The sequence below is a fragment of the Cheilinus undulatus genome, linkage group 13 (genome assembly GCF_018320785.1).
Source record: "Cheilinus undulatus linkage group 13, ASM1832078v1, whole genome shotgun sequence".
Taxonomy (NCBI): Eukaryota; Metazoa; Chordata; class Actinopteri; order Labriformes; family Labridae; genus Cheilinus; species Cheilinus undulatus.
In genome coordinates this window covers 1,709,754-1,727,251 of record NC_054877.1, presented here as the reverse complement: position 1 = coordinate 1,727,251, position 17,498 = coordinate 1,709,754, and the positions used below count along the sequence as shown (strand labels likewise).

Sequence of the window (17,498 nt, the reverse complement as noted above, 5' to 3'; positions counted from 1 at the left end):
TATGTGATTTATCTTTTATTATTCTTATTTGTGTGTTTTAAAATAATGTGATTGTGTAAAAGCTAACAGCACTAAATCATCATGGGGACAGATGGAGGCCTTTTAGCTGAATAACAGGAGAACACTTCTGGGTTCACTTCTTCTTTTTTACACCAGACTCTGTCAAAAAAACACGACTGTCAGCTCTAACGCTTACATTTGCATATTACATTACATATTGGGTTTGTGTGTTTTTATGACACATTTAACCCTTAAAGCCTGTTGTATCATATTTGATACATACTTTTATGATACCTCTATCTAATCAATATGATCATAAATTACTGAAAAAAAATTATGAATACAATCTGATGAATGATAAAAATGTCCTCAAGTGGATTATCAGTTACCAGGAACACTTAATGTCAATGAGACACAGAAATATTTCTGTTAAATTTTATGGAAATTTGGATTTTTTGGATTTCAGTAAAAAGTGAAAACATTTCACTTCCCAAAGATTTGAATTTTCTGGCTATGATTTGTGTTTTCAGGCTTTAATGGGTTAAAGTGGTGCAACTAGAAATGTGTCTGACTTCAGTACTGAACAATAGTCCTTTGCCAATATGAATGAAGTGAATTACAGCATTAAAAAGCAATCATTCTTTTTTAAATGTTAGAATAAAAAATCATTTTAATGACATTCTATGCTCCGTTCAGATGTTTAAAGGCTACAAACACTAAAATATTTGCATGAACTATTCTCTGATGAATAAAATCATGCTGTGAATTTTGGAAATGATTGCATGTGTCTTTTTTAAATAAACTTTTCACACTAAAACTAAACTCCTGTCTCCTCAAAAGCTGCAGCAGCCACATTTGTTTGTTTGTTTAAAGCAGCTTTGTGTTTCTGCCCGTTGAAATGATCCTGGATGGTGATGACAGACATGCATGTGGTGGTTTTGGAGGAGTCTTCCTGCTGAATGTTGCTCCTGATGAGAGAAAGTCATGGCGAAGTCGTAAACGGTGGAGAACGAGAGCTGTGACTGCTGTGTGCACACTGGCATGTACCAGTCCTTCTGGAGAGATCAAAAATGAATCAGAGCAGTTGCTATGGAAACATTCATTCTTATTCATTCTTATTCATTCATTCTTATTATCATAACTACTATTAGTACTCGTTAGTACTCAGACCTGATATTAATGACAGTACTGGCACAGGCCTACCTGTGTCTGAATTCAGAGATTTTACTCAGAGTAGTTTTAAAGCAGGGGTGTCAAACTAGGTCAAAGCAGAGGCCGGATTCTGGATTCAGGTCTAACCTGAGGGCCTAACTGGGTCACCCGGGCCTTGAGTTTGACACCCATTTTTTAAGGTGTGCTAAGAGGATTTAACCACCTTTCATTCTTCAGATCATAGACGAGCTAAGATGTGTTATTTCTTCACTAATAAAGGCGACCCACAGTCTAATTCAGCTTTATTATGAAACTAAGAGCTCATCTGTCAAACCAGCCTCTCCTGCTCTGTCCCGTCCACATCCTCCAGCATCAGGCCGTCTGCTCTCAGGACTGCAGGGCCTCTTTGGCAGCATCTAAGCTGACAGTTTTCATGATCTGACGTTTATTTACAGGCCCAGACAGTCGTTTTAAGTTTCACTGATATTTTATTTGTATCATACAGAGCTATTCAGTGCTTTGAACAAACTTTAAGGAACTTTGAGTGGATTTATAGAACAGCATAAATCAACTCCTGCTTCAGTACAACCTCATAGTCTTTCCACCTCAGCTGACTACACTGAGGTTATAAAGCCCTTGTCTGCATCTAAAGATGGGTTGGAAATGAACTTCTAGCTACCAGCCACTTTATTCTAATGAGCAGTAGACAGTACTGAGGTGTAGTAGAGGCTCAGAGTATTGAAGGCTTTGTAGAGAAATGTTTCAGGTACACTGGCACGCTCCGTCTCCTCAGAAACACAAGACTTCTTTAGAGTCTCCTCTGCAGTCAGGTCCTCTAACGCAGACTTGACTGCAACTAAACCTCAGCTGAGAGGCAAGATGATTAATTTATCGTTCTGAGCTTAGATTGTGTTCTTCTGTTTACTCCTGTATGTGTTGTTTTTGCCATTGTGGTACAAGTAGAGCTATATGAGCAGGACATTTTAGAACTACCTAGACGTGTGAGAGAACGGATGGACCATTTTCTTCACAGGCCTCACCAAAATAACATGAAGGGTTTGTTCCTGCAGGAATGTTAAGTGTAGGTGGGGCTCTCGGCTCGAGCCAGTGGGAATCAGCAGAAAGCCGAGACTCGGTTCCTGCTGGTTACAGCCATAAAATCCCTCTCTTACATTACTTGACCCGCCTCAGTGGCTGGTTATCTAAGCAACTTCACCTGATACCGGAAGAAACCTGCGTTTGATGGGCCCCACCTGGATATGAGCCTAAGGACAGAGAATATTAGCTTAAGTATAATTTTGCTCGTTTCTGAAGCAAGAACTGTTAAATTCGTTCCAGTCAGAAATATTGGAGCGCTCCATTCTCTGTTAAAGTCATCTCATTTCCTCTAACAGCAGGCCAGTGTGCTATTCTGAGATTTTTATACAGAATAGCTCCTAGCTTCATTCTGCTCTTTATCTAGTCGTCTTGCAGTTGTCCCTCCTCCCATCAGGGGGCGCTGGCATTCATTTTCTCCTGGCAGCTGTCCCAGAAGTTGAGCAGTCTGTTGTCCTTATTGCTACAGAAGTCAGTGAAGTCACGAAGGAGGCGCTCGGCCAGCCTTTCGTCACCCAGCACGCCGGTCCTCCAGGCCTTAGTCAGCATGGTGTTGTAAGCCCAGAAGTAACCGACCCGCTCCTCGCCGCCGAACGCCCCCTGGCTGGTGGAGGTGGTGGAGTTTCTGCGTCTGCGCTGCTGACCGCTTGAGTACTTCCTCTTGGAGTATGGTAGCTGCAGGAAAACTGTACCTGACAAAGGAGGAGCAGATTGAAGCTTGTTCACTTCCAGGAGCCCAGACAAGGCCGTGGACATGTTGGTGTGTTGTGGCGGGACAAACCTGTGACGTGGATGTACTGGGGCTTGTTCTCAGAGGGAAAATTAAAGGCAGAAGCAGAAAATTTGTCGTGCAGGAATCCAAACCTGGAAAAGTGGGACAAAATATTTGGCAAAGACTAAGAACGTCACAATCCTCCATGAAAGAAGAGCAGTCTAACAGGAAGATGTGAGCAAATACACATTCCCTTTAAAAGGCATTGTGAAACAAAGAAGAGCACAGACCGGTACAGTATGGCCTCCTGAAAGAGCTGCATCCTGTCCCAGTACGTCTCCGGCTCAAAACCTGTTTGATTGTGAAAAAGATCATCAAATAGTGTAAAGTCTGAGTGCTGAACATGGTCAGAGCAATGAGTCCTGAAGCCTCCATACCTTCAAACAGGTTGTCACTGCCATTCTTCAGTAGACAGTGAATGTTCAGAGGAATGAAGAGCTGGGCTCTTAGTGGATCTCCATAAAGGTTAGAGGTCAGTGCAAAGGGAACCTCCAGCACGGGGACCAACAAGAAGCCACAGGAGGCTGCTTTCCTGTGCCAGCCTTGAACCTGTGGGAGAACAGTCAGCTATAAAAACCCTCTCCATGTTTCACTCAGGAAAAAAAACAATCCTGAAAGACTGAAACAAAGCAGAGTGTATTAAAATAAAATAAAAAAATCCATGAAACATTTCAAAGATAATGATCCTCAGAGGAAGATTCTCCTCTATGGTGTTCACCAGTCTGGATTATTTTTCTTTCATCTGTACAGGTGGAGTGATCACCTGAAGACACTCAGACCTGTTTCCTGATACCAGACAAACGGACTCTGTACGTAAACGCCTGGATGTCAGAACAGAGGCTTCAGAGTCACGAAGCACGCAGCCTTTTGTCTAGTTTTATTCATACTGTTTTCATCTAGTCTATCACTTTTTCTCACTCTTTCTTGTTAAGCACCTGAATTTATCTAAAGATGATGTATAAATAAAGCTGGACAGACGGATGATTCTTTTTCACCCTTTATTTCCCAAAATCAAACATACTTTTAAATAAATCCATAGAAAACCTTTGTAAGCAATCTGAGAGTCACTAGACCTGTAAACTTCCAGAAAGTACTGAATCCTTGTCCCTGCAGCTGATCAACTCCTCTCTGTGTCACTGGACATATGAAATAAAAGCTGTAAATCGAACAAAAACAAAGAAAAAAGGAGGATCTGGATTATTGACCTTACCATCTCAAAGAGCACGGCCGCGGTGACAGCCATCCAGTGCAACTTTATCTCAAAGGCAGTGTTCAGGGAGAAGTTTCCATGGTAATAACAGCTGCACCATTCGGTTCGGTCGCTGCGGTTGTTTACGTCCACGTCTAAAGTGGCCGTCTTCTGCTCTGGGACAGTAGCAGCTGGAAGATAGACGGGGGTTGAGAGGGGGAGAGACAGTAAACCACAAAGCACAAGAATGCAAAGGACAGAGAGATCATCTGACCATCCCATTCAGACGCTACTGGTGGAGCTGTGGGAGCAGTTCAGGGCTCAACGGGACACTTTAACATGTGACTGCATGGACCGAAGGTTCACCTTCTACCATAACAGTAACCCTAAGACAACAGCCAGGACACCACAGAAGTGTTTTACGGAGGACTCTGAGAATGTCCTAGAGGGGCCCAGAACCCTGACCTAAACCCTGTCCAGCATCTCTGGAGACCTGAAAATGTCTGTCCTGTCGGTCCCCATCCAACCTGACTGAGCTAAGGAGGATTATCAGAGAAGAACGGCAGAAAATCCTCCAATCCAGGTGTTAGAGCTTGTTGGTTCATTTTCATAAAGACTGTCATTACTGCTAAAGGAGCTTCAACTAAGAACCGAGGAAAGGCTCTGAATACTGATGTTAACCTGATATTTCTGTTTGTTAATTTTTACAAATTTGCAAAAAAATCTAAAATTGTTTTTTTGACTTTGTCATATAAATCTAAGTACCTCCATCAGTCTGAATGACACTGCACATGTATGATTTTATTACCATTATTTGCTACACTGCACGCCAACTCCACTGTGACTTCAGCACCTGCAAACATGAGCGGAGGCCTGGCGTGGAATTTGAACAAATCCTCAACTCTTGTCAAATGATTCATGCAGAGCTCTCAGTGGAAATGTCTGCACTCCCAGTTTGATAAATGAAGGCCGCTGTCATGTTAAAAGTCTGATGTGCCAGTGTTCCCTGGCCTTTTTTAGGATTCAAGCCCGCTTAATATTGGAGATGCAGAATCCAAACATTTTCTCCCCTCATCAAAACTTCTCAAGCTCAAAGGAGAATCGGTACGCCAAAATATTTAGCTGTGATTTCAAGGTTACAAAAACATCACATATTTCACTTTTTATATTTCTAATATTGTTATTACACAGCAGAACAGCTTCTACATAACTGGACCCTGAAGGCTGGACCCAGACCGTTTAAGATCTGCACTGAACTGGCTGAAAGGAGTCCTCAGTGGACCAGGCTAAGAGGATTGAACTGGATATACCTAGCAGTGCAGCAGCTTGGCTGCGTCCTCCAAAGCTGCGGCTGAAGGAGCTGTGCCTACTTGCATAGGAGGCCGGCCGGCTTGGTAACCATGGCAATAAAAAGGCTGGGAGGTTGCAGGGTCGTGGCTCCTCCAGCACAAAAGCCACCTCAAACCATTTCCTCTGGAACAAGGCAAAGTCCTCCAGCGCTGCAGCAGACCAGCCACCAGATGCTGCTGGGGGTGGTGGTGAGGTGGGGCCTGCACAAGACAGAACGGACAAGAACGCAGACAGACCATTATGACAATGTACATCATTAATACACAACCTGGTCTGAAATAGTCCAGACGCTTAGCATAAATTCACTTACCATCCTTCTCTCCTACTATCCTGTAGAAGTAGAATCCATACACGAAGGTTCGCATGGCATCTCCTGAGGCATGGGCCACCAAACCTTCTTCCAGCATTTTCTAATCAAAGCAAATGGAGAAAAACTGACCATAGATTGCTGCAGAACAGACTCTCAGAAAGAGAACACACTGTGGAGAAATTGATTAATCAGTGTCTAGAAATTCAAAAAGGAGACAAACAGAAAAAAGGCTCAGCAAACATGAAGGCATTAATATGTACATGTACATTCCACTCCAAAAGTGTTGGAATGAGGGGCCAAATTCCATTATTTTCACTGTAGACTGAAAACATTAGTGTTTGACGTTAAAAGATCAATACCAGACAATAGTTCTACATTTCACCTTTTATTTCCAGGTATTAACACCTGAATCTGATACTAAACTTAGGAGATATCATTGTCTGTAACGAAACACTAAAGTTTAAGACTGTGATACCTTCACTCCTGTCTTCTGGAGGTCGTTGTTGATGTCACTAACAGTAGATGGTGATACCTTCACTCCTGTCGTCTGGAGGTTGTTGCTGATGTCTCTACGGTAGATGGTGATACCTTCACTCCTGTCTTCTGGAGGTTGTTGTTGATATCACTAACAGTAGATGGTGATACCTTCACTCCTGTCTTCTGGAGGTTGTTGTTGATATCACTAACAGTAGATGGTGATACCTTCACTCCTGTCCTCTGGAGGTTGTTGTTGATATCACTAACAGTAGATGGTGATACCTTCACTCTTGTCCTTTGGAGGTTGTTGTTGATGTCACTAACAGTAGATGGTGATACCTTCACTCCTGTCCTCTGGAGGTTGTTGCTGATGTCTCTACGGTAGATGGTGATACCTTCACTCCTGTCCTCTGGAGGTTGTTGTTGATATCAATAACAGTAGATGGTGATACCTTCACTCCTGTCTTCTGGAGGTTGTTGTTGATGTCACTAACAGTAGATGGTGATACCTTCACTCCTGTCTTCTGGAGGTTGTTGTTGATATCACTAACAGTAGATGGTGATACCTTCACTCCTGTCCTCTGGAGGTTGTTGTTGATATCACTAACAGTAGATGGTGATACCTTCACTCTTGTCCTTTGGAGGTTGTTGTTGATGTCACTAACAGTAGATGGTGATACCTTCACTCCTGTCCTCTGGAGGTTGTTGTTGATGTCTCTACAGTAGATGGTGATACCTTCACTCCTGTCCTCTGGAGGATGTTGTTGATGTCTCTACAGTAGATGGTGATACCTTCACTCCTGTCCTCTGGAGGATGTTGCTGATGTCACTAACAGTAGATGGTGATACCTTCACTCCTGTCCTCTGGAGGTTGTTGCTGATGTCACTAACGGTAGATGGTGATACCTTCACTCCTGTCCTCTGGAGGTTGTTGCTGATGTCACTAACGGTAGATGGTGATACCTTCACTCCTGTCCTCTGGAGGTTGTTGTTGATGTCACGAACGGTAGATGGTGATACCTTCACTCCTGTCCTCTGGAGGTTGTTGTTGATGTCACTAACAGTAGATGGTGATACCTTCACTCCTGTCCTCTGGAGGTTGTTGTTGATGTCACTAATAGTAGATGGTGATACCTTCACTCCTGTCCTCTGGAGGTTGTTGTTGATGTCACTAACAGTAGATGGTGATACCTTCACTCCTGTCCTCTGGAGGTTGTTGTTGATGTCTCTACAGTAGATGATGATACCTTCACTCCTGTCCTCTGGAGGTTGTTGCTGATGTCACTAACAGTAGTAAAGGAATTCAGCCCACTGTTCCAATTCTTTTGGAGGGGACTGTAGCTTCATAAAAAAACTCTAGTTTTTAGAGGGATACTTCGGATGAATCTACAGATCAAGTTGCTCTCATTCCTTCTTATCCAAGCTGTCCTTCCTTTGAGTTTGTCATTTTAGGAAATACAACAATTTTCATGTTCCTTCTTTTCAGTAACAGTGCTTTTCTCAACAATTACACAAACATACGTTAAAAACAGTTCTACCAAAAGACAGAAATTCTCCTCAACCTTCTTGATTGTTCATTTAGTTAAAAAGGAAAGTTCAAACACAGCTTTTACCTGCATGATGTCTACAGCCATCCCCTGAGTGGCCACGCCCTCCACATTGCTGACCAGCCAATGAACCACCTCAGCACTAATAAAGCAGTTTATAGGTATGCCCTTCTGCTCCGGAAGCAGCTGTACACCTGTCCTGTTCAAGAAAACACACACAACATTACTGGAACACAGCAAAGATATAAAAGGTTTAAGAAGAAGCTTGTTGGATTAAATCAAACTAGAAAGGAAGAACTTCTGAGATGATGTGGTGTTTTTGGGCCACTGTCACAGATTTTACGTTGGATGTTTGATGGCTTCTAGGATCTCCAGGAGTGTGGAGGAGGAGGACAGGGAAAGAGCTCCGGCTGCAGATTGCCCGCTGTGGACAGATCAAACCATGTTAATATTATTATGAACCCATCATTAACCTGGTTCTATACAAAGGCAGAGATTCAGCCCCTTAGGTTTTAATCATACTGCAGTACAGCAACTTTTAGTTTTAGCACAGTTACTTCATTTTTTCTGCATTAAAAGTTGAATGCAATAAGATAAAAACACCAAAAATACAGAGATTCACATATAAGGAAATACACCATAATCTGCTCAGACCACATGAAAGTCTATATAGCCCACCCCTTTTTTGTTTTTCTCATAGTAGGACAACTATAATGTTTTCATAGCCATTTTTCTCACGTTTTGACCTTTTTAGCTCCTTACTCTGACTTTTATCTCATAATTGGTCCTTCGTATCCTCAATTCAAAATTTTAAGTAATATTTTGACCTGTGAAACTCAAAATTCTTGTTTGGCCCTCAGGTTGGACCCAAATTCAGAATTCGGCTCCTGCTGTGATTGAGTTTGACATCCCTGTTCTAGACACTCAGAATTCATTTGTTGCTTTCTGGCACTCAAAAAATCTCCATTACCAGACTGTAGGACTTCTTCTGTTGCAGAGCCACCAAACAGGTATTGTTTGCTTTACTTGAATCATATGAAAGCTTTTAATCCTGGTATTATGCGAACTGATAAGGAGAAGTCCAGATATAAATTGTGCATTCCCGTTTACATACATACACACTTGATTTTAGGTGCACATCTCCTGGCCCTCCACTGACCCTTAGTTTAAAACTTGTTGTTGAAAATGTTCAGAGTCATATCTTCAGAGTTCGCGAGGTCGAGCTTACCTGGTGTCTGTGGGGACATTGCTGGCTGCAGGTTCTACTGCAGATGCAGCTGCTCCAGCTGTCACTGACGGCAGCGCTCCTTTATCTGCAGCCTCGCTGGCATCGGCTAGCTGCACAGGTAGAAGCACTTAATGAACAGACGGTTCCATCAGTACGTTTGCCCAAATATTCATCTATTTTCAGAGCCTAGATAGAGTAAGGACCTCTGACTCACTGCTGGTCTACATATCTAAAATACTAACCGTATGATTGAAATCTTAGGGAGTTAAATGAAATTAATGAAATGAAAAAGTTAAACTGTTTAATTGATAGAAATAATGTTTTAAATGGGAAGGAGCCCAGCAACAAGACTTGACAGAGGAGTTGTCTGCACAACAGCTGGACACTATACTGATTTGGCAAAACTGTAATCAGAAACTTAAAGAATTAGCTTTATTTCTTGATTTTCAGCTGCTTAAAACTGTCAGCAGCTTGAACATATTTTGCCTTCATTGGATAGGAGAGCTGAGGAGAGACAGGAAACGTGGGAAAGAGACGGAGTGACATGCATCAAAGTTTGTAGACTGATACCTGAAGAACTCTGTACAGGTGTGCTGAGCTAACTCCTTAATGTGCACCTGTGTAAGAGCTGGCAGTGTAGGAGGCATCGACAGTGCTGTTACAGAGTACATGTTAAACAGAATGGAAAACAGCTATCTGATTACAACCTAGTGTCTGTGCACACCATGCATATGCAGTAAAGCAGAGATGCAGAGATGTAAACAACACTACAGCTCAAACAGAACCAAACACACAGCTTCAGCTACACACAGGCACCACATTACTGACCTGAGAGTAATAGATGTAGGATGAGCGAGGGCTACGAATAAATTCCAAAATAAAGGCAGCATCCTGTCAGCATACAGGAAGAACATAACCAAGGATCAAACACCCAAAGCTTAGCTAAAGAAAAAGAAACTGAGGCATGGAGGATAACGCAGATGGAAAGAGAGACAAAAGGCCAAAAGCCCAGATCAAGCACCAGCAATTAAAACAATCGTATCCAAGTACCTGTGGTTGATAATCAGATTTTCTACAAAAAGCTCTGGTGAATGTGAATAAACTAGAACAGATCAAACACAGACTCACCCTCCGGGGACTGTCTACATATGTGGGAGCTGCTGCCACGTTTGACAGGTCAGGGACAGTCGTTGGGGGTTTTGTCTGCTGTAGCTGTTCCTCCAGTGCCCTGAAGAGAAGAAGAGTCACCAATAGTGGCGTGTAGCCTTAGCGCAAATATTTGGATCCTCCTGCCCAAGGACGACACTCACTTCTGATTCTGCTCCATCTCTAGTAAGGCTGACAGAGCTGAAGTGCCTTTTTTGCCCTGAGGAGGGGCCACAGGTTCAGCAGAATAGGAGAGGGGAGGATTGGTAATCTGGAGTCCTTTCAGTGGCGTGCCCTTCTGTTATGTGGAAAAAACAAGGGTCTGAGAAAAGGGGGAATTTCTGCACAAAAACAAACAAAACAGCATCTGCTGACAGGACCCATGTACAGTTTTCCCCATGCTTCTTAGTAAAAAAAAAGAGTTGTAGAATAATGCCGGGTTTAAAGGCTGTAGGCCAGCAGTTCTCAGTCCAGAGTGGTCCATCAGATTTCAATGAAATTTCCCACTGACAGAGGAAAACAGATGTTAAAACAGGCATGACAAACCGCTCACAGATCCACCTAGAGAAATGAGCCGGCATTAAAAAAGACATGAATAATACGACCGAAGACTCTGGCTCTGAAAACTGCCTATTGTAAGAACTCACCTAAAAAGACAAGTCCATAACACAGGTTTAGTCCTTTCTGAATGTTTGTCCATATTCTACAGATCAAACTATTCAACAATGACCATCATTTACAGCAGGGGTTCACAACCTTTTCGGCCCACGACCCCCTAAATAAAGGTGCTAGAGACCGGGGACCCCCACTGTACCTGAAGGTGGCTGAACACAGCCATGAACCTTCATGAATAGTTATGTGCAGACAAGGCCGTCCAGGGGAGATAGGGGGCCTGTGGAGGTCAGCAAAACCGTGGTCCATTATAAAGTTAAGCTGCGATAACCATATTCTATATTTAATCTAAATAATAACAACTTCTTCTTCTTATCAAAGAAACAAATATCTTTTTTAATCATTTGTTATGTAAATAGCCTTCTTAAAAATGTAAATCCCTTATGTTGAAAAAAAGAAAGAATTCAAATGGGTTAAAAATTGCAAGAAAAAGGTGGAAAAGAGGGGAAATTGGACTTGAAAATGGTAGCAGAAATAAGTCAGACATTACAACATAAATGGAAAAAAAATGATGGGCAAAAATGGGTTAAAGTGAAAAAATGTGCATATATAGAGGTAAAAGGGAGTTAAAAAGCAGCTGAAATTGCTTTTAATTAGCAAAAATGTGTATACATTTGGTAAAATGGGATGAAAAATTTATATAATTAGCAAAAATGGGCATATCAGATAGTGAAATGTGGGTAAAATGGAAAATTTGACTGTAAAAAGGGGTTAATAATGGTAATAATGGGTCAACAGAGGCAACATTATGCTTAAGTGGCAAGAATTGGTTTAGAATTGGCAAAAACAGGCAGAAAAAATGTTGGAAAGGGTTAAAAAGTGACAAAAGTGGTGTTACATAGCAAAAATGTGTTAAACTTGGTGAGAAAATAGATGAAAATGGGTTAAAATGTGTGTAAAGTAGCAATAGTGTCATTTTAAAAATATTCATAGTTTTTACGGGATTGTACCCCCCCACTTCCAAATTCCCTATCAAATTCCAAAAAAATTCAAATTAATTTCCTCGATCTCCTTAAAAAGGCCTGAAAATTTCTACATAAATTTTCCCAAACATCCTCACAATTTTCCCATATTTCCATGAATACACAGAAAGAAAAGTTCAAAGCAAATTTCCTGAAATATCACCACACCATCTCTCTGATACCCACGTAGTAGCTTTCCTCCGATTGGCCGATTTTCCGGAGGCTGGCAGGCGGCAGGACTCAGTGTTTTGTGCCCGCCCCCTCCAATGTGGCCATGTTGCTAAGCTAGTACTTGTAAACTTTGAATGAACCGGTCGGACTGAGTAAAATATGGTGAATTTTGATATACGTCCGTACGTGTTAGACCTGGAGTCTGATCCTGATAGTTTGGAGAGAGAGGGAAGAAAACCAGCAGCAGCGAAGGATAGAGCAGGATGTATCTGTTTGGTAAGTGTTTAATTACTGTGTTACTAAATGGCTAAATGCTAAAAGGCCTTGTGGGGGCAGTCTGTTCACAGACCCAGAAATGAAGCATCCAGAGAGAAGAAGACTGAAGCAACTGTGGAACATGGAGGAGGCTTGCTTATGTTCTGGGGCTGCTTTGCTGCATCTGGCACAGGGGATCTGGAATCCGTGCAGGGTCCACTGAAATCTCAAGATATTCTGGAGCCAAACAGGCTGCCCAGTATTAGAAAGCTTGGTCTCGTTCACAGGTCAAGGGTCCTCCAAAAGGATAATGACCCCAAACACTGAGCTTAAAACAGCCGAAAACGGCTAAGTACCAAACACAATGGCTGAAAATTACTTATGATGTACTCTAATATGAAGTATTAGTTATATGTTCTCTAAGTGACTTCCTTTTTCACTGTATTTCTAGTCATCATTTGGGGGGCTGTGGCTCAGAGGGTTGAGTCATGCAGTCACACGTTTTCAAGACCATAAACCCCTCATTCCTCCCTCTGCTGTGTCATGGGTGTGTCACTGTGTATGATGAGATTAGTTTGTACTGAGGGCCCCTCCACATAGCAGCCTTCACCATCAGTGTGTGAATGTGGAGCGAATGAGCAAGTGTGACCTGCTGTATAAAAATGCTCTAATCTTCAGATGACCAGGAAAGGGCTAAACAAGCTCTAGTTCATTAAACACGTCCATTCATCACCACAGCATTATGTCTTAAATGTTCTTTTTCAAGGAAACACTGGGCAATAACTGACAATCAAACAGGAAGGAATGATTCAGCTGCCAGATAAAGACATGCTGAAATAATCCTGTTGAGAGAGGTATGAAAACATAGACGAGCAGATCAAAAAACTGGGAGGAAATCAAGAAATAAACTGTACCAGCGTAATCATGCTAGGTCCCAATAATTAATTTTTTATAGAAATCAATTAAAATCAAATTCCAGTGTTCTTATAAATGCTTCTACGTGATCAAACAAAAGGCTCACTCTGATAATCCTGTCAGAGCGATGGCGGCGCCGAATGCGGTTGAGGCCCTCCAGGAAGCGGATGAAGCCATCCAGTAGGACCCAGTCACTGCTGCCACACATCCCTGGACCAGCTCCATCCCCATAAACATCCCAGTGGCCCTCGCTGTCCGCTACACGTCGAGCTCCACCAGCTGGAAGCAGGAGGAAACGTGTCCGCCAGAACTTCAGGGAATCAATCAAACTAACAGGAAGGACAGAGTAAGAAATGTCACAGGTATCATTTACACCATTTATATCATTTATACTTAAAACAGTCATTATTTCATCTATAGAAGTCAACATTTGAAGTGGAGCAAAAATTCTGGTGTTTTCATTCCCGAAATTTCCTCCTTCACGGCTTTTGAGGTGCCCAGATATAACTGGTTGTCAGTAGGTACCAAACTGACCTGTCACAGAGTCAAACAGGTGACCTTAATTGAGAACTGGCCACTAATTAATGCTCTGAAAGCTTCACTTGAGGTCAGAAAGCATTGAAAATGCCACATTTAGTGAGACTGCAGGATCCTGACCTCAACAGGGCCACTGAACTGCTGCAAAGAGGCGTGACTCAGCGTGAAGTTGCAGATGCATTGGGACATCTCAAAGTGTCATTTCCAGAGCCTTGAACAGGTTTACAAGGTCTGGTAGTGTGAGTGTAAGGCATGGTTGAGGCACAACAGCAAGTCAAGACCGATACTTGACCTTGCATCCCACAGAAATCATTTCATCCCTGCAGTCAGCCTGTGAAATGACCTTCAGGAGACAACAGGGCTGCGAGCATCCACTCAGACTGTGAGGAGACAACTTCATGAAGTTGGCCTGAGAGCCAGTAGACCAGCTGTGAGGGTGCCTCTTGTTTATGACTTCATAGTCACATTTGTTAAACCATGCAGTTCATGTTTGTTACAGTACAAGCTCAGATTTTTGATCTGCTCTAACATGTGCAATAAAATCTTGTTTTGTTGAACTGAAAAAGCTTTGTGTCCTGTTTGGGTCCTGCTTCATGTTCTGATGTCCACACAGAGTGACATATCCAGTGCATCACCGTTATGACCGGTGTTTTGGCTCCTTCAGGCCCTACACTGCTGCACTGTGGACAATAATGTTCAAGAGGCATTTCAGGTAATCACAGAAATACTGAACAACCAACAATTTTTGTCTGCACTCTTGTCTTTGTGAATGTGTGTCGAGCCACGTCACACCTTGTGACAAACAATCGTGTCTGGTCAAAAGAGATGAGGCATGAAATTCCACTGATGAAAACATGGATTAATAGCAGACTAACATATACATGAATTTAGAACAATAGCCAATCTGTCTTAGGACAACTTTGATGAAATGTTTGGATCCACTTCAAATGTTGACTTCTGTATCTTATATTGCAGATACATATATTGCCAAAAGTATTTGCTCACCTGCCTTGACTGGCAGGTGAGCCATTAATCCATAGGGTTTAATATGACGTCGGTCCACCCTTTGCAGCTATAACAGCTTCAACTCCTCCGGGAAGGCTTTCCACAAGGTTTAGGAGTGTGTTTATGGGAATTTTTGACCATTCTTCCAGAAGCACATTTGTGAGGTCACACACTGATGTTGGACCAGAAGGCCTGGCTCTCAGTCTCCGCTCTAATTCATCCCAAAGGTGTTCTATGGGGTTGAGGTCAGGACTCTGTGCAGGCCAGTCAAGTTGATCCACACCAAACTCTCTCATCCGTGTCTTTATGGACCTTCCTTTGTGCACTGGTGCACAGTCATGTTGGAACAGGAAGGGGCCATCCCCAAACTGTTCCCACAAAGTTGGGAGCATGGAATTGTCCAAAATCTCTTGGTATGCTGAAGCATTCAGAGATCCTTTCACTGGAACTAAGGGGCCAAGCCCAGCTCCTGAAAAACAAGCCCACACCATAATCCCCCCTCCACCAAAATTTACACTTGGCACAATGCAGTCAGACAAGAACCGTTCTCCTGGTGTCCATCAGATTGACAGATGGAGAAGCGCAATTCCAACGTGTCTCTACTGCTCTAGAGTCCAGTGGCAGCGTGCTTTACACCACTGCATCCCACGCTTTGCATTGCACTTGGTGACGTATAGCTTGGATGCAGCTGTTACCATGGAAACCCATAACATGAAGCTCTCTACCACTGTTCTTGAGCTAATCTGAAGGCCACATGAAGTTTGGAGGTCCGTAGCCATTGACTCTGCTGAAAGATGGTGACCTCTGTGCACTATGACCTCAGCATCTGCTGACCCCGCTCCGTCATTTTACGTGTCCTATCACTTGGTGGCTGAGTTGCTGTTGTTCCCAGTGGCTTCCACTTTGTTATAATACCACTGACAGTGGACTGTGGAATATTTAGGAGCCAGGAAATGTCACCACTGGACTTGTTGCACAGATGGCATCCTATCACAGTACCACGCTGGAATTCACTGAGCTCCTGAGAGCGAGCCATTCTTTCACTAATGTTTGTAGAAACAGTCTGCGTGCCTAGGTGATGATTTTATACACCTGTGGACATGGAAGTGATTGGAACACCTGATTTTAATTATTTGGATGGGTGAGTGAATACTTTTGGCAATATAGTGTATAGTAAACACGTTTCTTACCCTTACGATTGGATTTATCATTTTCTTGATGTTACACGTGAACACATCATGACCTTTAATACACATTTAGCTACAACCATGTAATCCTACTGTCACCTGAAAGCATCATACATACATGTTGTATATCATAACTGTTGGTCAGCTTGTTAAGTGAGCTGATTAAGTTCTACTCTGCTGAATTCAAAGTTGAATTATCATTTTTAGGTCAGGAGGACTTTTATGGACTGGGCAGAAAAAGAGTGTATGCTTCTCCAACAGCCTGAGTCTGGGGTTTCTTCATCAGGTCAACAGTAGAAGGTTAACCTTTGGTTTAATTTGATTCATAATGCAGATGTTTGTTAAGCTTATGAACTGACTAGCCTGCAGCTAACCTGCTCTTTGGGCCTCCTTGTCTCATCTGTGCCAGTCACTGTGAGTGAGACAGGGAGGCAGAGAGGGGAGACACAGGGATGCTTCCTCCTCTTCTGTTGACCTGTGGGTGTCTTTTTATCACAGGTATCACTAGTACGGATGACTGTTTCTTCTACATTCTGGATCCAAACAGACAGGTTCTGTGAACCCACAGAAGGAGCAGTTGGAGGCAGTTTTGTACAGTCAGTAGTATAGTTGTGTACCTGAAGTCCTCAGAGCCTGCAGAGCAAATGTACTGGTCCAGGTAGTTCCACTTGTATTCCTCTGGTCTTTCATGACCAAACTCCACCCAGCAGGAAACAAACTGAGCATCAGAGTGAGGAGGACACAGGCTGTAACTGTACTGGATCTGAGCCGACTCATACGGGTACCTATGACAAAAATACAAAACACACCAGTGTTTTACCTGTTGGCTTAATTATGACATAATAATCAGTGTCTGATGGCACTTCTAGACAGAAACAGTGAGGAACTGACTGGAAATAAATAACACTGCAGAGAGAACAACCCTCCAAATAAATGAGTCCAGCTAAAACTTCGTGACTCAGTCCATGGCACATTCTAGTTACAGAGGTAAGTGACTGAGATAGTAGGGTGCCATGTGGGCTACGTAGGGCTTTGACTGTTGTTTTGACTGAACAGCCATTAAGGGTTAACTGCCTTCTGGGAGTCTCTCCCAGAGTCTTGGCAACTCTACAGTTCTACGGGGGACTTCAACACCTGGTGGACAATGATGGAGGCCGGGAGGGGCAACTGAGAGGAACAGCCTGTCTGATATGAAGCCTTTGTTTCTGGACTTCAGCAAAACTGCAGTTCCTCCAGTGTCCACTTGAAGCTGGCTGCAGAAGAGACCGAGGTCCTCTACACCCTCGATTCCCAACCTGGGGTCCACGCCCCCCCAGGGGGGGCGCCAGAGAGTTCAGGGGGGCGCTAGGCTTTGACTTCTTTGAGGGTGTCAAAATTAGATTTGCTTGAAGTCATAAAACTAATGATGGGAGCACTAATGGAGTCATTTTAAAAATTTCTGCATGGAAAACTGTGCAAATAAAATCTTATTCACTCTGAAAAATATCAGGCTACATGGTCAGGCACACCTCTGGTTAATTTGTCATTG

The 17,498-nt window shown here is 42.9% G+C and overlaps 1 protein-coding gene across 4 annotated transcripts in view; it reads right to left on the bottom strand.

The window, feature by feature from the left end:
- Positions 1–17,498, bottom strand: part of depdc5 (DEP domain containing 5, GATOR1 subcomplex subunit) — an 81,506-nt gene continuing 64,008 nt past the window's right edge. For 3 of the 4 annotated variants that reach the window (XM_041803215.1, XM_041803212.1, XM_041803214.1), the window contains exons 29-43: positions 16,588–16,755; positions 13,348–13,570; positions 10,431–10,564; positions 10,249–10,348; positions 9,949–10,011; positions 9,121–9,230; positions 8,236–8,316; positions 7,959–8,091; positions 5,869–5,968; positions 5,519–5,758; positions 4,230–4,399; positions 3,397–3,568; positions 3,250–3,310; positions 3,029–3,111; positions 1–2,939 (exon numbers count right to left, since the gene is read on the bottom strand). In XM_041803215.1, coding sequence (XP_041659149.1) covers positions 2,641–2,939; positions 3,029–3,111; positions 3,250–3,310; positions 3,397–3,568; positions 4,230–4,399; positions 5,519–5,758; positions 5,869–5,968; positions 7,959–8,091; positions 8,236–8,316; positions 9,121–9,230; positions 9,949–10,011; positions 10,249–10,348; positions 10,431–10,564; positions 13,348–13,570; positions 16,588–16,755 — 2,137 coding nt within the window. In that variant the 3' untranslated portion in view covers positions 1–2,640. The remainder of the gene's footprint in view (positions 2,940–3,028; positions 3,112–3,249; positions 3,311–3,396; positions 3,569–4,229; positions 4,400–5,518; positions 5,759–5,868; positions 5,969–7,958; positions 8,092–8,235; positions 8,317–9,120; positions 9,231–9,948; positions 10,012–10,248; positions 10,349–10,430; positions 10,565–13,347; positions 13,571–16,587; positions 16,756–17,498) is intronic. The other variant, XM_041803216.1, reaches the window with a different exon arrangement.